The 26,428-nt window shown below is 47.9% G+C and overlaps 1 protein-coding gene across 5 annotated transcripts; it reads left to right on the top strand.

Moving 5' to 3' along the window:
* The first annotated feature begins 22 nt into the window (after positions 1–22).
* On the top strand, positions 23–26,306 carry Tstd2 (thiosulfate sulfurtransferase like domain containing 2). 5 transcript variants are annotated; one of them, XM_015992534.3, is made up of 10 exons: positions 23–238; positions 2,596–2,803; positions 7,988–8,301; positions 10,873–10,993; positions 15,581–15,706; positions 16,439–16,544; positions 19,742–19,860; positions 20,308–20,466; positions 21,020–21,158; positions 24,113–26,306. In XM_015992534.3, the coding sequence occupies exons 1-10, from the start codon at positions 138–140 to the stop codon at positions 24,343–24,345; spliced, it is 1,626 nt and encodes a 541-aa protein (XP_015848020.1). In that variant the 5' UTR covers positions 23–137; the 3' UTR covers positions 24,346–26,306. The 5 variants fall into 5 exon arrangements, 4 of the variants coding, with proteins under 4 accessions (XP_015848020.1, XP_076420272.1, XP_006973756.2 ...); XR_013049090.1 differs by having other exon boundaries at positions 100–238; positions 20,394–20,466; XM_006973694.4 differs by lacking the exon at positions 23–238 and adding an exon at positions 244–349.
* Positions 26,307–26,428: the final 122 nt, after the last annotated feature.

The raw sequence follows: 26,428 nt of genomic DNA, 5'->3' as shown, positions 1-26,428 counted from the left end.
CTCGCCCACGACGGCTGCCGGAAGCGCAAGCGGAGAAGCACCGGGTGGGCTCGGAGGCGGAAGGCCGGCGTCTGCAGGCCCACGCGCGGCCACCTCCTCCCGCCTTCCACCCTGAGGCCTTCCAGATGGCGAGCTAAATGACCCCGGCCCGGACGACCCCGCCTCAGCTTTGCAGCGGTCCCGCCGTGTTTCTCCCGGCGGCCCCTGCGCCGACGGCTTTAGAGACTTCCGGAGCGAGGTGACGTCCCAGGGACTTTCTGCGCACGCGCGCGTCGGGGGCGTGGGCTCGAGGGCGGGGAGCCGCGCCAAGTTGGTGAAGGGAGACCCGGGAAAGGCCTAGGACCGGCGGGTATGTGTTCTCACTCTCGCCGCCCGGCCGGAGCTGCCTCGGGAGACCTGGGCGGGGAGGGAGGGGAAGCCGTTCCCCAGCGGTAGGGAAGTTGGGCCCGCCCGGCCGAACCTGCTCATGGTCGTTTTACCGCCCACCTCTTCCAGCTGACGCCGCAGATAACCGATCGATCTGGTTTCAATTGTTCCTCTGTCCGTCTGCACGTGTGCAGTACGTGGACGCCCTCTGCCCTGCTGTCTTTGATGGGCACCCAACTGCCTTGTCCATGGTCTGGCCGGAACTCCTCCTTCAGTCTTACCGGTTTCAGTAAAAAGGCCGTTTTTGTCGTTTGCTTAATCCATGAATTTAGGGAGGAGTCATTAGATCCTTCACTTCCTGTTATCCACAAACATTACCCGCTGTACTTTGAGAGCAAGTCCATTAATCAAACTTATTTACTACTATGTTTAAAACACTTCGCGGACTTAAAAAATATGAATATTTTATGGTTGTGCCTGGATGTGTAGGAGCTTATGGAGGCCAGAAGAGGGCATCAGATCCCCTATAACTGGAGTTTCAGACACTTGTGAGCTGCCATGTGGGTGCGGGGGTGGGGGAACCAGAATCATAGGTCCTTTGCAAGAGCAGTAAGCACTCTTCACCACTGAGCCATCTTTCCAGCCCTACTTTTTTCTTTCTAAAGAATATCTTTTATTTGCCCTTTTCATCTGTCCATACACGTAAACAATCCATCTTGATCATATGCCCGCCAACTCTCCGGGAATTTCCATTGCAAACTCCGAACTATGGCTTCTGGGGTTCTGTCCCCACCACTGTGTGTGAACCACTATGTTCTTCTGATGAGTCCAGCTTGTTCACATTTTAGGAATCAAGACTTACTGTTTCCTTTACCTAATGGTCTCTGCTCTGAAATCTACATGACTGACCATCAGATGCCTACAGAGTTATTTCTCTGACTCTTCAATTCTTGCTTTATTTCACTCAAGTACTATACTGGATTAATTAACATTTGTCGCCTTCTGTACACAAGACTGTTCAAGATAGTGAGCTGCATGGTGAACCAAAGGAAGCCTTTGGTCTTTTGGAGCTGAAGTCCTAAACGACCCTTTCAGGATGATGACAGGCACTGTAGTCTGACATAATGGCAGAGGAAGAGTGGTACAAGTTGGGATCAGAGAGGCAGGGACAGATTATCTGAGCAGGCTGAGACTTTGGAAAAGTCCTCCAAGTAGGTAGTTAGGCATCAGTAATTCAGGCAAGAAATGCTGGAGCCTTGCACTGGGGTGATGGTGACTAAGGTTCAAATGGGTGGCTGACTTTAAAAGGAAGGTAAAGGTTAGGGTCTGGTATGGTGGCACCCTGTTCTGGAAGTAGAGACAAGGGAATCTCAAATTCAAGATTACTAGGGGTTCAAGGCCAGCCTGTACTATGCAGCAAGTCTCAGAAAAAATAATTTGAAAAATAGGGGCTGGCAAGATGGCTCAGCAGGTAAGCACCTGCCGCATGAGCCTGATGATAGAGTTTGATCCCTGGAGCCTGTGTAAATGTGGAAGCAGGGAACTGACTGCTCAAAGTTGTCCCCTCCCTTCCACATCCATGGCAAGTGTCTAGGCTCAAGTAGACACAAAGTAGATAAAATGTAACTAAAAGGAAAAAAGAAAACAGTTCATTGGTTATAGTGTATCCATTTCGGGGAGATGTGGCCACAGTAGCAATTTTGAAATTTTGGCTCTGAGATTTGAGAACAAAAGAAACAAAGCCATAGTATCACTGGTATTGGTTGATTTGGGAAGTACATAGTGCTTTCCTACTATTATTCACCCAGCATTTTTTACATGGCTTACTTCCCAATTCATGTTTCTTTGAAAATGCTATGGCCTCAGAAAGGCTATACCTACCCCTTTAGGTACAAAGAGCCCTTTCACCTGCCTCCTTACTCTGCTTATTTTTCTTTAAAATATTAAATTTAAAACGACTTTTAAAAAATCAGTTTATTGGCTTATCTTTTCCACTAGATTGTAAACTTTAGAGGGCAGACTTTTTCCTGTTGCGTTTACTGCTCTGTTCCCAATGTGTAGAGGGTGCTCCGCCAAGCATAGTTGTCACATAAATACTATTGAGTGAGCAAGTGAATGGGATAGCCTGGGTTATGTGGCCACTGCTAATTTGCATGACTGATTAGCTTCATGTTTGCTTCAACCAGTACCCAAAGAGTTGAGCATTGCATCTTCTCTCTTCTCTCTCAGAAGCTACCTGACTGAAAGGAATCTGCCCCACGGATCAATCCAGATGCCTTCTTCCACTTCACCAGATGAAGAAGTTGGCCTGGAGACCTGTGTTTTAAAGTTTTCTGATCTGGATTTAAAAGAATCGAATCTTATTAACCCCAGCAACAGTCTCAAAGCAGAGTTAGATGCCAATACAAAGAAGAAGTACTCATTTGCAAAGAAAAAGGTAAAATTGCTGTCAGTGTTTTCATGATCGTGTGTATAAAGTTAGTGAAGTACATACAGGAAGGAGTGGATTACTGAGCTTGCCTTCCACCTCACAGTGTGGTCTAGTCTAGCAGCATGCAGTCTTGGAACTACATGTTATGGTGGAGTATTGGAGGATACTAGGTCCTGGACAGGCAGGATGGATGTCTTTCCTCACTCGGTTGTAGAAAGACTCCAGGAACTCAGCACCGTAGTGTAAGGAGAACTGACAGGTAGTAGGGCAGCTGGCGTCTAGTGAGGCTGTTAATGAGCCCTGCTGCTGCCGGTGGGGAAAGAGTTTGGTCTCACCTCGCTAGCTCAGTGCTTTGAAGAAAGGACAGAGCATCACAGGGTACTGCAAGACTATAAGAATGCCGTGACTGGGTGTAAAGAGGTGGTATTGGTGCCCTTCGTCAGCCCCATGTATTTTGTTGTTGTTGAGACCATTGGCTGAAACTCCGTTTTCTTAAAAGCAGGGATCCAGAGGCCCATTGGCAGGGAAATGGCTGGCTAAGGAGCCAGAGAAAGCCTGGCTTTCTCACCTTCAGCCTGTGGTCCTCTTAAGGAGCCTCTTTCTGGCTCTATGTCAGTGAAGAATAAATATCTCTGTCATCTCCCAGCTGCCACCTTCCGTCAGTCTCAGACAGGTTTCCTTGAAAATGAAATTCAGAGGTTACAGAGGTCCTTCACCCGTATTACTTTGCAAAAATTTCAAACTTAGAGAAAAGTGAGAAGAATTTTATAAATGATGCACACACTGGCCTTGTCCAGAGGTTCTGTTCATACTCACCACTTGTCTCAAGTGCAGAAAGCTCACCTGGTTACACAGAAACTGAGCTGGTTCCAGTGCCCACCCCTTGGTTGTTGCCACACCTTAGTCCTTCTCTTTTGTCTATGTAGCCAGAGTTGACCCTGAACTCAACTCATGCCTCTCTTCCTAGAGGTCTGAGTGCTTGGTCTTTTCTTTTTTTTTTTCTTGGTTTTTCGAGACAGGGTTTCTCTGTGTAGCTTTGTGCCTTTCCTGGAACTCGCTTTGGAGACCAGGCTGGCCTCAAACTCACAGAGATCCACCTGGCTCTGCCTCCCGAGTGCTGGGATTAAAGGCGTGCACCACCACCGCCCGGCTGTGCTTGGTCTTTAAACTAGAACACTACATTTTTCTCTCAAGTTCTGGTTGTTTTGTAGATGGGCCCTCAGTTTGGTTTTGACTCATATTCCTTCCATGAGATTCAGAGTTGGCTTTCTTAGGAAGACTATCCAGGAAGAAATGCCTGTTCATTTTGCCACATTCTCCCAGGTGCTCCCCAGTGCTGATGCTCCTGTTCCTGACTGTGTTCATTTTAGTAATTGGCAGGAACTGTCTGCTAGGTTTCCTCACTGTAAAGTGTTTCCTCACTGTAAACTTTCCTTTTTCCCATTTAATTCATCAGTGGCTGGGAAGGAATAACAGTGCCATCTTTTCCTCTTGCCTGTCTTGAAGGATCAACTGTAAGAAACACTAAAACGGCCCTAGCTTGTCATTTCAGATGCCCCACCCTGCATACTCCAGGTCCGGGCTTGCACAAGTTGAGGAAGGTCCATCAGTGGTGCGCCTCACCTCTAGCACAGCCCCACCACCCATGTAGAGGTCGATGGAGAGGACTGACTATTCCATAGAGTTGCTCTCTGACTTCCAAGTGTGCACCATGGCATGTGCTCCTCCCCCCAATTATAATATAAAGTTTAAAACTTTTGAAAAAGGAAAATATACAGTACATATAAACTAACAAATCAAAGAAAGTAGGAAAAAATTCAGCCTTAGTACGAAGAAAAAATATGCAAATAAAAATAAAGTAGCATTTATCTTGCTTTTTGGGGGGAATGATATTTAAAATATTGACAGTAAAAACTTAAGTACCAATAAGACTTAGGCCGTTCGTCTGCTTTGTAGTTGAGAGCATGCACTGACACAGAGTTTGGTTTCAAACGTGATGCTCTTTGATCCACCCATTTCCCTTCGAACACCTATCCTAAATGGGTAAGTGATGGAAGGAAGGAGCGTCTGCTCACACCAGTGCTTGTGCTCACACTGCAGATATGGGGCCCTCCGTGGGTTTCAGTTGGTAACTAAGAGAGTTTTGTGTTGAACCTTTTAACAATGGCCGTAAATCATTCGTATGAAGACCCTGTGATGCTCAGCTGTAGTCGCCATCCTGCACAGTTTCTGGGAAGGAAGGAGAGGCAGAGAAGTCAGGTCCTAACAGCGCCGCAGTTAGTGCCGGGGACAGGGAGGCCCTGCTGCATTCCTTCCCCTTCCCCAGTGCACCTAAGGTGTCACGAGGGCCACACTGCCTTGGCCGGTCCGGCCAGGGCTTTCACATAGGGTGTCAGGAACGTTTCTCCAGGGAAAGCTTCATACTGAACTGGAAAAGTACCTAATTGCCATGGTAAGTAAGTAGTACTCCATAAGTTATGATTCCCATTTGAAAAGGACCACTGTCTGCTACTTGCAGTGTGCTACTTACTAACATTTACCTGACATTCAGATCCTTCAGAATAGTCTCTAAAATGAGTTAAAACATTTGAATATTTTTGAAGTTCTTGATATCTTTGTTAAATAATCAGGAGTGTCCCAGAAAGAGGAATATATGCTCCTTCTGGTAGTATATTTTGCTGTTTTATTTTGCCTATTGCAGAGTCAAGGCATCTTATAGAAGACTTTATATATAGGTAATAATTAGTAATAACTATGTTATAGGAACTTTAATAGATATCCACAAGCTATTACTAGAGTAACACAATTATAAACAACTATCTAATGTATTAAATGATGTAAGTGTTATAGGGAAAAGTTAGAGAAGTTTAAAGAGATTTCAGCTTGTTCTCTGACTTACGATGGTCAGAAAAAGTCCTCGTTCATCAATAGGTGAGATTTGAAGACGTGAAGAATGATAAACCATACGGATAGTGGAGGGAGGAGAATCCAGTGCAAAGGCTGTAAGTAGTACAGAAACCTGCGTGCTATGTTTGAGCCAAAGCCACGAGGCTGAAACGGGATGTGGTAGGAGCAGTGGAAGGAGCCAGGCTATCGGGGATTTCCTAGAGAATAGGAAGAGAGCTTCTGGGGAATTTAGAGCGGTGAAGTGATACCTGGTCTAGGTTTTTGTTCATGTTTTTTGTTGGTTTGTCACTGTTTCAAGACAGGGTTTCTCTGTGTAACCCTGACTGTCCTAGAACTTGCTCTGTGGACCAGGCTGGCCTGGAACTCAGAGATCCACATGTCACCATGCCTGACTTGATCTAGATTTTAAAAGAAGCATTTCAATTGAATGGAAAATAAATGGTGATAAATATGGAAAGAGGGAGGCTAAGAAGCTATTATAATAATCCAGGGAAGAGTGATGGTGGCTTGCATCAGTGGAGTGGTAGCCAAGGGAGAAATGGTTAGATTTTGGGTGTACTTGGAAGTCACATTGATGGATTGGATGTAGGATGTGGAAGAAAAGACTTGGAAATGTTCTATTAATGTTTTTTATTTATTTTTGGAGGCAGTCTAACTTTGTAGCCTTGGCTGGCCTAGAACTCAGACTGGCCTTGAACTTACAGAGATCTGTTTGCCTCTGCTGGGATTAAAGGTGTGCACTACCCTTTGCTTTTGTTACATATGTGTTGATACCTTTGCTCTGTGTTCCTCCTCATTTGTCTTGTAGAAATTCCTAACGTATTAATTGTGGTGGCCAAGGCTCCGGTAACAAATGGCCTCACACCTGTAGTGGATAGAGCACATTAGGAGTTTGGACTTGGGAGATGGGAGATGAGGCATCTTCAGTACCACACAGGTTGCAAGAACCTAGCCTGGTGTTACGTCTGCTGGCCTCAGCACATTTCCGAGAGAGAGAGAGCACAGAGGAGCACACGTGGGAGGTTTTTATGGACCAGAAGTGGAGCTATCATGTGTCACTTCCATTGGAAACAGTAGTACAGCCTTAATTGCAAAGGCTAGTTTCCCAGGGAGAAAGGAAAATGGATTTTGGTGGCTGAACAGTAAGAGGTTGTTACTTTAGAACAGTCTTGCCAATTTCCTGAGGGGTACTTATCTGCTTTGGGCTGTAATTGCCCTAAGCGTCTGCTTCAAACAGTGGACATCTTTTCAGTTAGATAAGATTTTGGTGACTTAGGAAAGAAGAGTACTCCAGACATAAGCCGGGCTGAGCATAAGCCGGGCAGGGAGGGCAGAGGTGTTGAAGTGACATTGAGGAACAGTGAGTAGACTGGTTCATGTGAACTAAGGTTGTAAAAGAAATAGGAAATGATGGGGCTCGAAGCAGCAGGGTGGGGCAACATTCAGGAGTCATTGTGTTTCTGTTCTGTGCTAGACAAGGACATAATTCTAGTATGTGCTGAACATTTATGTAATTCTTTGATTTACATTTTCCAAGTAGAAATTTGGACTGAATAACTTCCTCACATTTGTTTTCAAAGGTAAACAGCAGGGCCAATATTTCCAACTAAGTGGAAACATGAAAATAGAAGATGTTATATCCAGAAAGCAAAGAAATGGCATTTAGTGGGAGTGCCACAGACTGATGTTAGATGAGGCCTCTGCAGCGAACTCTGAGTGTTTAAAGGGTCTGACAGAGCAGCAGTTCTCAACTTGGGGGTGACATACCAGACGTCCTGCATAGAGATATTTAGATTGTGATTCCTAACACTAGCAAAATTACACTTATGAAGTAGCAATGAAACAAGTTTATGGTTGGGGTCACCGCAGCATGAAGAACTGTGTTCAAGGGTCACAGCATTAGGAAGGTTGGGACTACTGTCTTAGAGGAATCCGAGTAACATGGCACCTCAGGGAACACTGTGGAGAAGGACTCTCTGGAAGGTGGAAGCAGTAAGTGTCCAGGTTTGCCCATGTCCCTGACATGGATGAAGAACATGGATGATGAAGGCTTGGGTGTGGAAGACCAGGGTACGAAGCCATACCTTACCACTCCAGTGTCAGTGTATGGGTTGTGAAGCAACACAAACCCATGCTCTTGCTCTTAGAATTCTTCGTAGACTGGCAGGGTGCCAAACTGGAACCCCCCCCCCAAAAAAAAAGTAATATAAGAGATTGAGTGAAACTTGTTACCCGAAACCTAAGGCTGTTAAGTAATGATGCTGTTTGAAATGTGAATTGCAGGCCTTTGCCCTTTTTGTCAAAACCAAACAAGTTCCAGCACCTTCTCTGGAATTTAAAGGAAAATGGTGGAGATGCTGTCAGCAGCTATTTGCAGACCAGACCAGCATCCACAGACATGTGGCAACACAGCACGCTGAAGAAGTTTGCCAGCAGACCGCTTCTGTTCTGAAGCAGCTAACTGCAGCTCCGAGTGCTTCACAGAGTCTCCCCTCTGCAGACAGGAAGAGCCCGCCGAAAGACTGTCGCCCTCCTAGTCAGGAAGTGTCTGCTTGGCTCCCCGATGTAAGCCGCATTAGCCCTGATGAGCTGAGCAGGTACGTTTTTTATTCTGTGTTTGGTTTGCTTTTTAAATACTTTCAACTACAATAGTAAACTACAGTTAACCCACAAAAATGGGCAAACTGAGAAAGAGCAACCATGGCGAATACAGGTGACACGGTGAAGCCAGCAGAATGCTCAGTCCTTGCTGGTGAGGGTAGAGATGGCCCCACCACTCTAGAAAAGGGTTCGGCAGGTTCTTTTAAAATTCAGACATCTTCCCAGTGATCCACTCCTGGGTGTAGAACAAACAGAAATAAACACATAGGCCCACAAAAGCCTAAACATGAGTATTTGTGGCAGTTTTATTCGTAGTAACGAAATATTGGAAACAACTCATTATTTTGTCTGCTAAATAAAAATAAACTAGTTATATTTTAAAATGATAAGGACTCAAGAAATGGTTCACTGGGGGAAATGCTTACCATGTAAATATGAGGACCTGAGTTTGAATCCCCAGGATCCATGGAAAGCCTGGCATGGTAGTGCTTATGGGCAATCCTAGTACTCCTACAGCAAAATGGGAGGAGGGACAGAATCCCCAAAAGCTCACAGGCCAGCAAGCGTTGGGTACACAGCAGTAAAGAACAATAGACCTGTCCAAACAAGGTGGAAGATGAGGACCGATACCCAATATTGTCCTCCGACTTCCACATCACATAGTGGCACCCATGTGCCTGCCTGCATTCACACGTGAACACATTCATACCATAGACACACATCATACACACACAGAGATTAAAGAAATAAAAATAGCTGGGTGGTGCGCACGCCTTTAACCCCAGCACTCGGGAGGCAGAGCCAGGCGGAACTCTGTGAGTTCGAGGCCAGCCTGGGGTACAAAGTGAGCTCCAGGAAAGGCGCAAAGCTACACAGAGAAACCCTGTATCGAAAAACCAAAAAAAAGAAAGAAAGAAAGAAAGAGAGAGAGAGAGAGAGAGAGAGAGAGAGAGAGAGAGAGAGAGAGAGAAAGAAAGAAAGAAAGAAAGAAAGAAAGAAAGAAAGAAAGAAAGAAAGAAAGAAAGAAAGAAAGAAAGAAAGAAAGAAAGAAAGAAAGAAAAATACTTTAAGGAGACGAAGTGGAAACAACTGTAAATAGAATAGCAGGAGCGTGAAAGGAAGGATACTGTCTTGTTAGAACATGGGGCACTGCCTCACACTTTTAATCCCAGCACTCGGGAGGCAGAGGCCAAGGCTGGCAGAGCTCTGTGAGTTCAAGGCCAACCTCGCCTACAGAGCTAGTTCCAGGACAGCCAGGGCTACACGGAAAAACAAACAAACTAAAACCAGAAAGGAACATTGTGCAGTAAGAGCCATGGACAGCGAATAGCACAGGGCTGTGAGTGAATGGTTTGTCAGATCGTTATGCTGAGAGACCAGAAGCCCCACACAAGAGTGCCTGCCTGGAGGGTAAACCCAGTCTGCTTTCTGAGAGTTTGAATGGGAACATAATACTTGAATTTTATTATAAGTTATACTTAGATTTAAAATGTCTAAATAAATGGAGTAGGTAAGAATCAGATAGACTTGTTTGGTCAAGGTACTGATGAATTCAGAACTATGCATCTGGACAGATGGCTCAGTGGTTAAGAGAACTGGTTACTCTTCCAGAGGGTGCAGGTTTGATTCCCAGTACACAGTGGGTGGCCCACAACTGTCTGTAATTCAAGGGGATCTGATGCCCTCTTCTGGCTTCTGCATGCACATGGTCCACACACAGGTAGACAAAACACCATACACATAAAAATAGTAAATGCATAAAATGTTTTTAAAAGATTATTAGAGAACACCATACTCCACATACTGAATTTTCAGAATCCATCCACATACTGGATTTTCAGAATCCAAACTTTTCCTTTACTTTGAATTTTTTAAGTCTAGTTTCAAACTATATTACTCTCTTCTCCTAAGGTACTGATGTCTTCTTAGTGATTTAGTGCTACTGTGTGAGCATGCTGACATAGAAAGGTTTGTCTTGTATGGCCAATAAGAACATGACTCAGCCAGATGTGGCAGCGCACGCCTTTAATCCCAGCACTTGGAAGGCAGAGGCAGGTGGATCTCTGTGAGTTTGAGGCCAGCCAACCTGGGTCTACAAAGCAAGTTCCAAGACATCTAGGGCTGCTACACAGAGAAACCCTGTCTTGAATCCCCTCAAAAAAATAAAAAATACCTATGTCTCATAGGTAAGTGGATTATATGGAAAAAAAGGAAGTGGACCTTTTTCATGGTGAGCCAGTCAAACTAGATGCTGCCTTCTGATTGAGGCTAAGGCACAGTGGGCTCATTTCCAGCTTGCCTGCAAAGGGGTTAGTAATATCTGTCTCTTGGGTGTGGGTGGTGAGTGAGGACAGTAAAGCAGATTTGCTTTTTGTGATATCAGAAGTCCGGCGCAGATGCTGTCCTATGTAGAGAAACTACGAAAGAGAAGTTCTCCCGTGTTAGAATAGCAAGAACACAGGCACGAGCTGCTCCATCTTTGTGTTCTCCCATTCCTGCCTGGGTTATTGAGAACTGTGGCCTCCTTGTGACTCGGGTGCTCCTGCCCTCTGACTTTCCTTTTGTAGTGGCCAGGGCGACGAGGATGGGGAGGTACTCCTGTATTACTGCTACTGTGACTTGGAGGACCCCCACAGGATCTGTGCCTGGCAAACAGCTCTGTGCCAGCTCCTGCACCTCACAGGCAAGGTAAGCCCTGCTGCCCACGTGCCCTGCACAGCCTCATCCTGTCTGGACTGCAGGAGCTGTGCTCTTTGTGGAAGTCTTCACTCCAGGTTCTCAGAACAAGGGAAATCCTGCCTGGCATTCTAATGAAGTCATAAACAGCTGCTGATGTGTTATTTTCTAGACCAGGAGTCAGTCACCTATACCTAAAGAATCGAATAGTAATTATCTCAGGCTTTGTTAAAAACCCAACAAACCTGCTCATTGCTCCCGGAGGTTGAACCATCCCTGGGTGGTTCCTAAAGGAGTGCTGTGGCTGTGTCCCGATACAGCTGGATGCTGACAGTTGGCTGGTGGCTGAGATGGGGAAATGTTCGGAACCCAGAGGCCTCTGCATGTCGGTTTGATTCTCATAGCACCTTTGTTTCCCGAGAACCAGGTCTTTTACCACCTCAGGTACTGACGTTTGCTCCTCCTTCCCTTCTCTGAACACACACCCCACCCCCACACACCCCGCCTTTGCTCAAAGACTTCCTTAGGGTCTGAAAGTAGAACCTGCCTCCTCAGCATACAGGCCGCATGGGGAGCCAGGAGCTTCTCTCCAGTGCTGCGCTGTGCTCTCAGTGCTGGAGCAAGTGTATGGCAGACTCTCTGTAAGGATCGGAGACTGGGAGTGAAGGAAGACTGCATGTCCGTAGCGTAGCCACGAGTGCGTGTGTAAAGATGAGAGGAAGAAGCATATTCCCAGATGGCAACGTTCATCTCTGCGTGAGAGGACAACATTCATTTTTGTAAAATGCCGTTTGTGGTTTATTCTCCACATTTATGTCTATTAAATAATTTTCAAATTTTGAATCTAAAGGAAGTGCAGTAGAAACCTTCTGAGGTTCTTCCACACCCCAGTTACTAATAAACTGATAGGTCAGTGACATTTTTCACGCCCATGTCATTTGACAAGTACTGGTTCACTCACCCCATTCAGTTCATCACCACACCCTGCCCTGCAGTGCTGTTCACATTGCAGATGGTCTTTAAAAAAAAACAACAACCAGTACCAGAGACTGGGGTACAAGCTGAAAGATCAGAGAAGCAGAACAAGCCACAGCCACCACCTGTTACCTTACCAACTCCATGAATTCTCTGAGATCCTCTGTGTCTTCACCCGAAAGGATCTCGGCTGAACTGCCTTAGTTCCTGTTTCCTCACGCCTTAAATACCTTTCTCCGCCCTGCCGGCACATCCTGGGATGAAAGGTGTGTGTGTGTGTGTGTGTGTGTGTGTGTGTGTGTGTGTGTGTGTGTGTGTGCGCTTCCCAGTACTAGGACTAAAGGTGTGTGCCACCATTGCCTGGCTCTGTTTCCAGTGTGGCCTTGAACTCACAGAGATCCAGGCAGATCTCTGCCTCTCTCATGATAGGATTAAGGGTGCGTGCCACCACTGTCTGGCGTCCATGTCTAATCTAGTGGCTGGCTCTGTCCTCTGATCCTCAGGCACGCTTTATTAGTGTACACAGTATATCCCCACACTGCAGTATCCCTGGACTCCATTTCCTTCTTTTTTCCACTTCAGTCACCCTAGACCAAGCTGCCGCTCGGTCTCCTCCGTGCGGTAAGTTCCAGACTGGCCTCCAGTTCCTAGTTGTCACCCACCATTTAGTCTGCTCTCCATGCGGCAGCCAGAAGGATCTGGTTAGAGCAGCTCCAGCAGCACTGGATGGGCTTGGCCACCTCCCCAACAGCCTCCACTGCTGCAGGGCAGGGCCCTTGGTCTGGCCACTCTTCACACTCCAGCTGTGCCCTTGGGTTTCTTGGGACCTAGCAAGATTTGTTTGGTTTGCCTTTTCCTTGACAAACTCTCTTCAGGGAGCACTCCCACACCCACCGTTCCCCTAGTCTAAGTTCCCGAAGCTTCCGTTGTCCATTTTAATGACACTTTCTCGGAACCCTTTCTCTCCTCCCACCTGAACTCATTTTCCTCAGTACCCTCCGGGGGCATCCGCGACCCTTTCATAGCTTTCCAGCGCTCGTCTGTTTCTGACTCTTTGCATCTGTGAGCTGGCGGAGGCAGGGGCGTTACTTTTCAACAATGTATCCTAATGCCTAGCACATAGTTTTGGAAACTGGTATTTGTATTCTGAATATATATCACCATCTCTGTTCAGTGAACTTTCTCAACAAGAAAGATGACTGTTCATACAAAATGTACAGAATTATGAAATCAGTCTTATTGTGGTTTCAAGCTAAGTGTGGTGGTACATTTTTGTAATCTCATCACTCAAGAGTCTGAGGCAGGAGGATTGCTGCAATTTCAAGAGCAGGCTAGGCTACATACAGAGAAAAAAAGGTCTCTTGGTCTAGGAGGCCTTTCCTTTTAGGCCCAGCCTGTGGCACCCTAGCAGTGAGCAATCCCGTCCACCAGGTGGCAGCAGTTTCCTGGATCTCAGATCCAAATTTCTAGACTTCAAAGACTTGGCCAGTTTAATGAGATACTTTAGTGCCGTGCTTTGACAATATTGGTTCTTAGGTAAGGAAAGGAGAACCTGAGTGTTCCTTGCTGTACATCATATGACCTCAAGAAATTTGAGAATGACTTGTGGAAATGGCTTAACAGTTAAGAATGCTTACTGCTCTTGCAGAGAACCTGGGTTCAATTCTCAGCACCCACAGAGCAGCTCACAGCAGTCGATATAAGTGGAGTTTCGGGGGAGCCAGTGCCCTTTTCTGACTTTCACAGGCTCCTGAACACACTTGTACGAATACATACATGCAGGCACACACACATGCACATAAAGTGAATGGATTAATTAATAAAATGTGAGGGATACATTCAGACTTGGAAAGGACAAATGATAAGATTTGAATCCTACGACAGTTGAGTCACAGATCCACTACTCACCAATTCTTTGACTGCTCTGCAGCCGTGGCTGCCCTTTTCTGGTCTGTGGACTGGAGATGAGAATGTGGAGCTCTGTCTCAGGAGGTGCTCCACATGCTAACTGTTGCTTGTCTCAGTTTCTTACTGACAAGGCCTTTCCCCAAAGAGCATCTCTGATAGATACTGCACATCTCCTGAGGGAGTTTAGAGGTGACTGTCCTAGGCAGTGGATATGCATGGCGTGCATTTGGTTTCTGAGATGAGAATGAAATGGGAAAGAACTGGCCCGCCTACCCAGAAACAGCCGCATAGAAACATGCACTCATCCTCGCCTCCGCCGGACTGTTCTCAGATGGACCTCCTGACCTTGCTCCCGAGGCTGTCGTGCTTTGCTGTCTCCTGTTGGGTGGGGATAGGTATGGTGCCCGTGGGCAGAGATGGCCCGTGCACTCTGCTTCCCCGGCTCACACCCAGAGCCTGCTCCCTGGATTGCAGCCCTCTTTGTTTTCTGAATGTGTTCCAAGACAGGGTTTCTCTGTGTGGCCTGGCCTGTCCCAGAACTTGTTCTGTAGTCCAGGCTGGCCTCACACTCACAGAGATCCTCCTGCCTCTGCCTCCTGAGCGCTGGGAAAAGGTGTGTTGTAGCACGCCCAGCTGCAGCTCTCTTTCTCAGGGAGTCTGTGGGAATCAGGATACTTCTCTGGGTAGTTACCAGTCAACTGGCATTGGCTTGTCACATGACCTAAGAGTTGGATCAAGTGAGACAACTGCTCAGTTGTCTTCTCTGGACCCCGAAAACGAGCAGCCACATATAACTTTCAAATTGGCTGCCTTTATGTGTGAATAGTGGTGACAGTTCTGGGCCTTGAATTGAATCCCTTCTCTCCATGATGTCCCAGCTGGCATTCTCTAGCACCTTGCTCTGAGGTGGCCCCTTATAAAGTTGCTCCATCTTAAACTCACCCACAGAATCTTGCTCTCTTAGGACAACCAGGCTGTGCAGGCCTCTGGCATGCCCTAGACAGGCTTTTATGTTTCATTCCCAGTGAAGTGTTTCAAAGACAGTTTCAGATTAGAGAAGCCAGAGGAGCCTGGATGTGGGCACACATGCATTTACTCAGTGGGTACTGAGCCCACCATGTGGCAGGCATTGATACAGACATAGGGGACGTGAGTAAGCAAAACATAACTAGAATTACAGCCTATAGGTTTGGGATGGTGGCTTTCCTTCAGCCTCTGTGCAGAGGTGACATGTGCATCCCACTATCAGATAAGTTCCCTCTTTAGAACTGGGGTAAAGTCTCTTCAGTGGGCTTTTTTTTTTTTTTAATTCACTTTTGGCATTGTCGTACCTATGAAAGTAGCATGGAGACATCAAAGTTGAAGCTTCTTGGGCCTCCTGTGAGGAAGTGGTGGAGCTCATCTTCTTCCTAGCCTCTGGAAGCTCTGTCTACAGCCTGGGTTTAGACTCATCTCAGAACCCCCTTTGTTACTGGGCAGTTGGAGCTCTGGACCGAACAGGCTTTCCAGAGGTCTCAGTCCCGTGTTCTTGTTTGGCACATATGGACTGAATTCCTCAGCTGACCAGTGGGTCCCGCTGCTTCAGAGGGACACACTTGTTGTCTTGTAAGAGCCTCTGCTCTTCCTGTTAGCTCCTTGACATGAAAGGGACCTTTAGTCTGTCCTGGGAAGACAGCCAAGCTAAGACAGCACTCTTCTCACCATCCCGTGTCTCAGATCCGGATCGCTACCGAAGGAATCAACGGAACCGTTGGAGGAAGTAAAGTGGCCACCAGACTCTACGTGGAAGCCATGCTTTCTTGCCCATTATTTAAGGATTACCTGTGTGAGGAAGATTTTAAGGTAAGAGAAGTAGGAAATGAACTAAAGCTCGAGCAGTCTGCTGGTGTGGGTCATTGAAGAGCCAGACAAACCCCTCCCCTTGAGTTCCAAGCCGGTGCGATGAAACAGGCGTACTTATCACTGCTGCCAATGAGTGACCGTGGCACCTCGCAGAATCAGTCAGACCCTTCCTGGTCCCAGTCTCCCTTCCTGTAAGGATGCTGCACTTAGACAAGCTGGCATCTGAAACCAGCATGTTTTGACTGGAGAGACTGATTGGCAGATCTCCGTGGTGGACTATGGTTTCAGTAACCCCAAGTTAAAGCTGACACCACCTGAGAGGAAAGCTGTGGCTCTGTCAGCAGAAGTGCTGTGTCTCAGTCCTTCAGGCTTCAGCACAGTGAGTGGTGAGCTGGCGGGACACCCGATGATTCCCAAGCTGCCATTGCTCCCCAACCAGAGCTGGCGTGCGATCACGTCAGTGGCTCAGTGGTGCTGACTTACATGTTCAGAGCCCTACAAACATTATGTTCCTGCATGTGGAAGTGGCACAGTGAACATTTATTAACATGTTGAATTATCTGGAACATTCTGGATCATGGCTTTATCTCCATTGACACTTCCTTTTTACCCCTAATTTGAGGTTTAAAATTTCAGCTATCACACCATAAAACAGACCATAATTTTTATATTTGGCACTTGTCTTCAGCTGGCAGTGGGACAATAAACTCTGTCTTGTTTCTCCTTGGCCAGAGCAGCAAAGGAGGCGCTCACTGCTTCCCGGACTTGCGAGTCGGTGTGTTTGAAGAGATCGTGCCTATGGGGGTCAGCCCCAGTCAGATCTCCTACAAGAACCCTGGTATGCTCATGTCGTAGAGTCGTGCTCTTGTCATAGAGATAAAGCATAATAGGCAAGCAAGAAAGGGAGACATTGATCAGCAGACACCAGTGGATCTTCTCTCTGAAATAGCCACAGGGCAGCTAACCGTCTATCCAGGATTTGAACTGGCTTCTGTGGTACTTATGGTAACTAAAGGCTCACCTTTAGACCCATAGCACATTTTTCTCGGTAATGGTTTGGCAAGAAGTTGTTTCCTCTTTCCAGAGAGAGCAATTTGAAAGTGGTGTGGTTATTACTTGCAAATAGTTCATCAGCAGAAAGAGCATGTGGGCTTTTGTCACGGTAAGCAAATAGCTTTCAAAACCAAAGCAGTGTTCTAGAATATTCAATCCCTGCTTCCCTGTGCTTACTATAGATGACTGAAAGACATTTGTTTGGTGGGGATTTTTGGTTTTGTTTTACTTTTTATCATGAAAGTTTTCAAACACTAACTAGAGTAGAGAAAATAATAGAATGAACTTCCATATGCTTACCATGCAGCCTCAGCAGCTACTCATTCATGGCAAACTGTCCTCTCACCCCATTCCTTTCTCCCATCCTAGATCACTTTAAAGAGAACCTCTGTGTCATGTTATTTCACTCATAAATATTTCAGTAGATACCTCTAAAAGAAAGGTTAACAGTTAGCTTTTACTATTAACCATGTCTAAAACATTTTAGCAGTAATTACTTCATAAATATCTTGTCAGTGAATTCCCAGTTGTGTCATGACTTCTGAAGTTTCTATTAGGATTAAATACGAGGAGCTGAGACGGCTCACTGGGTAAAGCACTGGTCACTCGGGTGTGTCACAGTGTGCACACCTGTAACCCCAGAGCTGCTGTGAGATGGGAGCAGGACCAGGAGACCCTCAGAGAGTCACAGGCAGCTGACACACAGCAGTCCCTTGCAGACGAGATGGAAGGTAAACACTCATGCTTGAGCTTGTCCTCTGACCTCCACACAAATAAAACAGATTTAAGTAAGCTCTCTTCAGCCAGTCTTTAAGCTTGTGCATTCAGATTGGCTTTCAAGGATTTCAGTCCTTTGGCTTGTGGAGGTTCTCAGAGTCTGGATAGTGTTAACTGCGTCCCATGGGGTAGTCCTCAGCTGACTGTATCTCCTGGAGACACACGTACTTGTATATATTTGTGTGAGTGTGTGTGTATGCGCTTGTGAGCTGCAGCGAGCATGTGGAAGTCAGAGGATAACTCGTGAGGCTTGGTTCTCTCCTTCCATCATAGGGTTCTGGGGATAAAACTCAGATCATGAGGCGTGAAGGCAGTTCCTTTACCTACTGAGCCATCTTGCTTGCCCTGCAGGTTAGTTTTGAAGGCACCCAACCATTTGTCTATAGAGTTCCCCAGTCTTGGAATAGTCCTAATTACATCCCAATAGGGTGGTCCTCTGTTCACCTATCTCCCCTAGATTGCTCTTTAGATTAAGAATTATGCTGTCGAGTAGAAATACGGGAGCCACGTAACATTGTTTTTCAATTTCTAGTGTAAATAGAAATAGGTGAAATGAGCTTGCATAACATGGTTAACATGTCCAAAACATATCAGTATGTACTGAATATAAAACTATTAATGAGATTTACTTTTTTCATACTAAGTCCTTGAAATGCAGTATGTCACACTTACTGTCACCTTCCTCAGAGTACACTCAGGGAGTTGTCATCCACAGGTGACCAGCAGCATCTGTGCTAGACAGCTCTGGGCCCGAGCCTTGATCAGTTCAGGTTCAGTCCCTTCTCTGCCTCCACTTGTGTGACTGCTCCAGGATAGCATTGCCTTCCCTCAAAGAACAGAGGGCCACCCCCTCAAAGATAGTAAGTTTTCATGGGTCAATATCAAAGAGAAGGCCAAGGGTAGAGGGGGGAGGGGGGAGACACAGGCATCTTGAAAATAGGCTCCTGCATGAAGAGAGAGGACCCAGGTAGGGATGTGTCTGCTTGGTGTCCCCGTCTTAGTGTCCCCGTCTTAGCAGGAGGTAGTATGACAGCATCTCTCCTTGGTGTGGCAGGACGCTGCTTGGGAGCTGAGGGGAGGCTGGCCTGGGCTGCCTTTCACTGAAGGAGGTGACTAAAGGGACTTCTTGTCTATTTGGACCCTCTCTGCCAGAAGAGCAGCAGCAGTAACAGCAGCAGGGAACACTTTGGGCTCCCTGAAGTTCCCTGCTGCAGGGAGAAGACAAAGAGAATTCCCATGCTCCTCCTCATAGTTTTGAAGCTCACTTTTGACATCACCATTTTGGGACCCATGTGAGAATGTGACATGGCCTGAATAGCACAGGCCTGGATAGAGAGCTGGGAACCTAGACTGCTCAAGGGCCCTTTGCTCTCCAGGTTTGGGGAACTAGTGATGGTTATTGGGGTTCGTGCTGAATACAGCGAGGCTCCTGTGGTGCCATAGAGCTCTGTCATGAGTGGTGGATAACTATGTCACAACCCCCCCCCCCCAAGTGTAATTATCCCACAATGCAAGGTTCACGCTGAGTTCTTCACAGTGAGTGAGATTTCTGGGGATGTTTCTGTTCTGGGAGTCTAAGGCGAAGGCTCCACAGACTAGAGTCCGTTCTCTCAGCCCTCTCCTGTTGTAGAGCTTTTCTTTCCCTCTCCTGCCCTCTTTTTCATGTGTGTTGTCACCCCCCCTTCTCTTCTGCATGCACATTTAGATAGATTCTCCTTACCCTTGTATCAAACACACACATGCTCTGACTTTCCCATAACACCGTGCTCTCAACTACCTTGGCCTAAGCCAAGGTCTTAGCCTTGAATTTGGAGTCAACTTTGTTAACTGACAATTTGAAGGCTGTAGTGAATCCTGAGCATGTTGACATTGACATTGACAGCAGGACCCTCTCCATTTCCTTACTCACTAGTGACCACACAGCACACAGTGTGCTGGCACTCCACATAAATCCCTAAGCATCTAGTTTAAGAATAATCCCTTATTTCTCAACTGTCGGAGCTCTGTAGTCTCAGGTTAGAGCAAGGAGATAGAGATGCCTGGGATGCTGAGATGTTTTATCTTGATCATCAGATACTGTCATTCTTTGAATTGTAATTAGTGAAAAGAGGTTTAGGTGGAAAGAAGCAAAGTCCACACTTAGGTTGGGACAGTTGTGATTAGATTTTCCTGTTGTTTTAATGTAATTGTTTGGCTTGGTTTTAGGAATCCATTTATCCCCTGGTGAATTTCATAAAGAAATAGAAAAGCTTTTATCGCAGGCAAATCAGGACCGAGGTGACACTATCCTACTGGACTGCAGAAACTTCTATGAAAGCAAAATAGTAAGTAAAGCAGAACTGAGCGCCGTGCAGGGTGTGTGTGCCAGCACAGCACATGTCTTGTGTGGAACCTTTAGTCTCCTTCCTGTGCTGGCAGCATCGGGGAAAACTGAACTCTAAGTCTGTTGAGAAAGTCTAAGGAAATACGAGTTCAAGACATCTTGGCACATAAAATGATTTTGTTTCCCATGAACCTCCTCTCGGCATGTGCCAGTGACCTTGTGAAAGCTGCCACTGTAACCTTGACCATTCCCCTGGGGGATCTGTAGGAAGGGAACCCACAAGCCTAGCCCCGTGTCTAGTTCCAGATCTTGAAGTTAAAGGGTGAGAGTGTGGGATGCAAACCTTGGGTAGCAGATGCTTGTTACCCAGGTGGGGTTGTTACCCGGAAAGAACCGGGTTCCCAGCAGGTACATTTTCTAATCATTTCCTTCTGTCCCTATGTTGTAGGGACGATTCCAGGGCTGCTTAGCACCAGACATCAGGAAATTCAGTTACTTCCCTAGCTACGTTGACAAAAACCTTGACATTTTCAGGCAGAAGAGGGTGCTGATGTACTGCACTGGGGGCATCCGCTGCGAGCGGGGTTCTGCATACCTCAGAGCCAAGGTGAGCCAGCACACAGGGGTGAAGACAGCGCCACCCCCACCAGCCTCCCCCACCCTCCCCCCTGCTCACCCGAGCCGGCTGAAGGGTCTTCTTTCCCTGGCGCAGCTCCAGCATGGGGTCTGTAAGTGTAGACGCTGAGCTGCTTAAGCCTGCCGCACTTAGCCGTCGTGAGGACTCGTCCAGTACAAAGGAGCCAGCTTAGCTGAGTGGCTCCCTGTCCTAATCCCTGCGCCTGATCCCGAGAAGAGCACGTTCAGGAACACTGCATGTCCCGACAGATGCCTTCCTATATTTAGGGGCTAGCAAAAATAGTTAGGCTTCCCAGGGTCTTAGAGGGTGAAGGGCCTGACTGCTGTCGCCACCCATCCCCCAGGAGGCCAGGTCTAGCCAGGTGGTTCTTTGGCCCTTTGGTCAGCAGTTTCCACCCCTCAGGAGGCCACTGGGAGCCCCTGGCTGATGGGCACAGGTGGTGGATGCTGTGCCTGGGCATTCACCACCATGGAGCTGCTTCTAAATGTTTCTTTCACCACCGTAATGTTTTTTCTCTATCCAGGGGGTGTGTAAGGAAGTGTTTCAGCTCAAGGGTGGCATCCACAAGTACCTGGAAGAGTTTCCTGAGGGTTTTTACAAAGGGAAGCTGTTTGTCTTTGATGAGCGGTTTGCCCTGGCCTACAACAGTTCTGTGGTAGCAGGTAGGTCAGCCCAGGTCCAGGTCCAGAGCCTACATTCTGTCAGGTCAGAATCATTCACCATTCTGGACCACTGCCCAGGAAAGGCATTCCAGGACTGCCACCCTGGAATGACATGGGGAAGGGAAGGTCACTGGGCCACCGTTTTGTTCCCAGCAGCTGGAGATGCAGGAATGAAACGGGCATCGATGGTCCTGGCCATGCCGTATACTGGGTAGGCAAGTGCTTTAAAATTCAGACAGTGGTGGGATTCCCATACTGCCACGTCCACTGCTGGTGCTGTAGGTGACTAGCTCGTGTATTTAATGTTGCAAATAACATGGCTCTTGCTGTGTCGCACGTTTTGAAGATACTTTGCTCTTTTGTATTTCTATACAGTTGGTTTCCCTTGTCATGCTGTGCATTTGATTTTATTCATTTAAAATGGGTCCACAGTCATTGCCAGGCTACCAGATAATCCACAGCAGCAGAGTAGAATCAGGTGGTCTGTGCACACGAGTGCACATTGGGGGGCTCGTGTGAACACTGGGGGGCTCGTGTGAACACTGGGGGGCTCGTGTGAACACTGGGGGGCTTGTGTGAACACTGGGGGGCTCGTGTGAACACTGGGGGGCTCGTGTGAACACTGGGGGGCTCGTGTGAACACTGGGGGGCTCGTGTGAACACTGGGGGGCTCTTGTGAACACTGGAGGGCTCGTGTGAGCACTGGAGGGCTCGTGTGAACACTGGGGGGCTCGTGTGAACACTGGAGGGCTCGTGTGAACACTGGGGGGCTCGTGTGAACACTGGGGGGCTCGTGTGAACACTGGGGGGCTCGTGTGAACACTGGGGGGCTCGTGTGAACACTGGGGGGCTCTTGTGAACACTGGAGGGCTCGTGTGAGCACTGGAGGGCTCGTGTGAACACTGGGGGGCTCGTGTGAACACTGGGGGGCTCGTGTGAACACTGGGGGGCTCTTGTGAACACTGGAGGGCTCGTGTGAGCACTGGAGGGCTCGTGTGAACACTGGGGGGCTCGTGTGAACACTGGGGGGCTCGTGTGAACACTGGGGGGCTCTTGTGAACACTGGAGGGCTCGTGTGAGCACTGGAGGGCTCGTGTGAACACTGGGGGGCTCGTGTGAACACTGGAGGGCTCGTGTGAACACTGGGGGGCTCGTGTGAACACTGGGGGGCTCGTGTGAACACTGGGGGGCTCGTGTGAACACTGGAGGGCTCGTGTGCACTCCTACCAGGAAGCACGGCAGCTGCCTGCACTCCCTTGCTCCAGGACTGCTGCTCTTCTCTGGGAAGCCCTCCTCCTCCTCCTCCTCCTCCTCCTCCTCTGAGCTGCAGCATACATGGAGGGGGGGGGGCACCTGCTGACACGGCCAGATGAGCCCAGTCAACCCTGGCAGTCGATGACAACGGGGCGACAAGTGGCGCCCCCAGAGCGCCCCGTGTCCCAGAGTGCACGTGGGAGGTGGGAAGGGACGAGCAGGAGCAGGGCCGTGAGGGTGGCCGCTGCAGCAGGTCATTAGTTGCCTGCAGGGCTGGGCCAGGCAGTCAGGAAAGGGCCGGGCAGGCCTCCAGGTCGGTTGCCATGGATACTGCAGTTCAGTAGGATCTGAATCAGTCATAGTTTCTAGAACACTGTGAATACAGACCCGTTAGAGAGTAAGATTGAGTTAGTCTACTCACATCATTTCTGTCTTGTGAAAATTACATTTATGTATCTACGCATGTGCTCGTGTACATTCCACCATGCACGTGTGGAGGTCGGAGGAAAACTACAGGAGTTGGCTCCCTCCCACCATGTCGATCCTGGAGGTCGAACTCAGGCCGTCATTCTTGGTATGCCTTTACCAGAGCACTGAGGAGCCATCTTGCCTGCCTACAGTACTGATCTTTTCACTCATTATGATGGCCTGATATTTGTCTTATTTAAAACCTCGAATGACAAGTAGAAAACAAATTAGGAGCCGGGCGGTAGTGGCACACACCTTTAATCCCAGCACTTGGGAGGCATAAGCAGGCGGATCTCAGTAAGTTCAAGGCCAGCCTGGACTACAAAGTGAGTTCCAGGACAGCTGGGGCTACACAGAGAAACCCTGTCTCGAAGAACCAAAAAAAGAAAACAAATTAGTGATTTTATAGAGGAAATACCTACAGGACTTGAGTGTCTGCATGTGACTGTGAGTGTGAGAAAGGCCAAAGAGAGCATAGCCAAGCAAGGGCAACTGTGGTGTTTTCAAAGGGGCCTCAAGGTGGCCAGGAAATACAGGCTGAAAAAGAAGTAATGAGCAGTTCAGGAGTTGGGTGGTCAGGTGTCCAGGCAATGGCCTTTGGTAGTGGCCTAGGGTGGACAGTTGTGCATTTACAAGTTGGATGTGATGTGGGGTCATCTGTATTCAGGTATGTAATCCCCCTGGAAAGGGAGCTTATCTCAGGGTAATAAGCTCGTTTCAGAAGTGCTCAGGAGAAAGAGATGAACCTGTTTTCTGGATGGAAAAAAGAATAATGGATGGGTGAAGGGGAGTCAAAACATGGTTTCCAGAAGCCTCACCACACTGACCGCCAACAGAGGCCTTTCTCTTTCTTAGAAGATAGGAATACTATTTTTTTGATCTGTTTGTTCCTATTTCAGAGACAGGGTCTTACTGTGCATATAGCCCAGGCCGGCCTTGAATTTGTAATCTTCCTGTCTCAGCCTTCCAAGTGTTGGGGTTATAGTTGGTGCCACCCCGCCTGACTTGGAAACATTCCCTTGGACCACAAGAGTATACTAGATTCTAGTGAACTCAGGGTTGTATTTATTGTATTTGGGATAAGGATATTCATTCTCTCTCTCTCTCTCTCTCTCTCTCTCTCTCTCTCTCTCTCTCTCTCTCTGTGGGTATTTGTGTGTGTGAGAGGTGGGGGGAGTTGGGGAGGAGGCGGGGGAGAGGGAGAGAGAATAATAAGACTTTTTCTTCCCTAGAATGTTCATACTGTGGAGCCCCGTGGGACCAATATAAACTCTGTTCTACTCCCCAATGCCGCCAGCTCGTTTTGACCTGTTCTGCTTGTCAAGGACAAGGATTCACAGCCTGTTGTGTCACGTGTCAAGACAAAGGGGGCAGGCAAGCTTCAGGCCCCACCCAGGACAGTTTTAAAGAAGAATGTGAGTGTACAGCCCGGAGGCCACGCATCCCACAGGAGCAGCGTGCGTGAGTCCCTGTGAACCTGGAGCCAGGGCCTGATGCTGGTGAGGCTGAGTGGCATCTTCAGCGTTCCATAAGCTTCACAATACAGGCTTAAGTGGCCCTGTGTGGATTGTCAAGGGGACTTCCATGTTGGTCACTGCCACCATAGCAGATGGCCACAGGCAGAGGGGACAGGGAGTCCAGTGTTGGCTACCTGGTCTACCCGTTTTGATTCAGAAGATGCGAGAGCCTGGAAGGAGGTGAACATTGTGGATCCCAAGGACGCTGAGGGGAGGAGCCTTGAGCTTGGCAGCTGCGCCTTGACTCCTCTGCCATGCGGCTGGGTAGTGGGCGTTGCTCTTGCCGGCAAACCTTTTTACCCCGGGCTGGACTCTTAAACCAGGTCAGCTGCCACCTTCCCCTGCCTCAGCCTCTTCCCCAGCTGCCCGAAGAGATCTGTAATCTGTGGTATTGACCACTTTCTGCTTTGAAGACTTGACTGAATCCGGCCATTCCTTTACATGAGATCATGGCACTACTGAGTAGTTGGCCAGAGACCATGTAGCCTTCAGAGTCTAAAGGATTCACTCTGTCCTTTCACAGAAAATGCCAGCCCCCAGGCCAGACCCACAGCTCATCTGAGAGAGGTGGCCTCCAAGTGGCCTACATTTTTATTGATTTGGTTTCTTTGAAAGATGTCCACCTAACAGCCCTGCATTACCCAGCACCCCCTCTCTTTCCTTCGAAGTGTTCCTTCTAGGGATCCAGATGAGCAGCAGGTTTAGGACACCTGGGACACAAGACACTTTCTTAGTGAGGTCATCCAGCATAGCCGCTCTCTAGCCTTCTGACCTTTGGCACATGTCCCTATCCCACGAGTCATAAGAAGCACACACAGCCACACGTAGACCAATGGCTTTAATATTATGTTGCAGTTTCCAGTGATGCAGAATGCAGCTGCAGTTGTGTTTCAAGGAGAAGCTGAGTGGGGCTGGCCATCCCTGCAGCTTGGTGCCACTCCTGGGCCCATGTGCAGCCTCACTAGACGCTGTCAGAGTGGTGAGGCCCCGGCGCCACCTCTAGTTACCCTGTGCTGTCCACAGCGTTGCGGTTCAGTGTGCAGGACTTTCCCTTGTGAGAAGCCCCCCGGGGCGTGCCCAACAGCTGTTGAGCCTTGTCATTGTTATAGTATCGGCTGAATTCCTAAGGAAATAATCCCCCAAAGCAACAACAAAACACTAGCTTAACTGGCACTGTGGTCTATTAGAAGGCACAAGAACAACGTTTTAACATTTTTACTGACTCCCGTGGTGTTAAAAAAGGGACCCAGTAGGAACACCCAACTTAGGTTTCAGAGTAATCACTTGTGTCGCTTGGCCAGAATTTCCTAATTCCGTGCCGTTTGGACATTGTGCACTGCTGTCCTTCAAAGGCTTCATTTGTAGACAAGAGCTCTGTGTGATTTGATGTGTCTCATAAGTGACCAGGCAGGCACTTGGTGTCTGTAAGCAGGGCCATGCTAAATACCACAGCCACAGTGGACTGGAAATTCACCCAGTGGTGTTGGCCTCACATAAGCCATTTGCCCACTGAGGTATCTGGAGAGGTTTTCATCCATCATGAAGTTGGCATTCAATAAAGAAAAAATGATTTCTGTCTGCAGTGAGTACATCCCAGGTGTTCACACAGAGCACTCAGGAATATGTCTGTTGCCTGGGGTGGTAGATTTTAAAACTTGAAATTTCACCGTTGCCTTTTTCTTCCCCCTTCTCTTACCTGGCAGAAGGAATCCTGTGTCTTTCTGACTCTTAAAAGATTCTGCAGCTTGTTTTTCATTCTTGGGGGGAGGGAGTTTGATTCTGGAATCAGTTTGGCAGCTTTGATCTGAGGCTAAGGTTTCAGGTGGGGTGGAAAAGTCATGATTAGCTGTTCTTCTGACTGAGCTGCTGTGATCAAACCTGTAATAAAGCGTTTTACAGCCCTTCCAAACTAGTTGGCGAGAGTGCTCTGTGTTGACGCGTTCCATGTTGTAAATGTACCTAAATACCAAAGCATGGCCACCGAGGGACTCCTGGGCTGGTACCGCCACTGTCATGCATCTGCAGCAAGAT

This window comes from Peromyscus maniculatus, chromosome 2 (genome assembly GCF_049852395.1).
Source record: "Peromyscus maniculatus bairdii isolate BWxNUB_F1_BW_parent chromosome 2, HU_Pman_BW_mat_3.1, whole genome shotgun sequence".
NCBI lineage: Eukaryota > Metazoa > Chordata > Mammalia > Rodentia > Cricetidae > Peromyscus > Peromyscus maniculatus.
The sequence above is the reverse complement of the archived record's forward strand: the minus strand, read 5'-3'. Positions and strand labels throughout refer to the sequence as shown.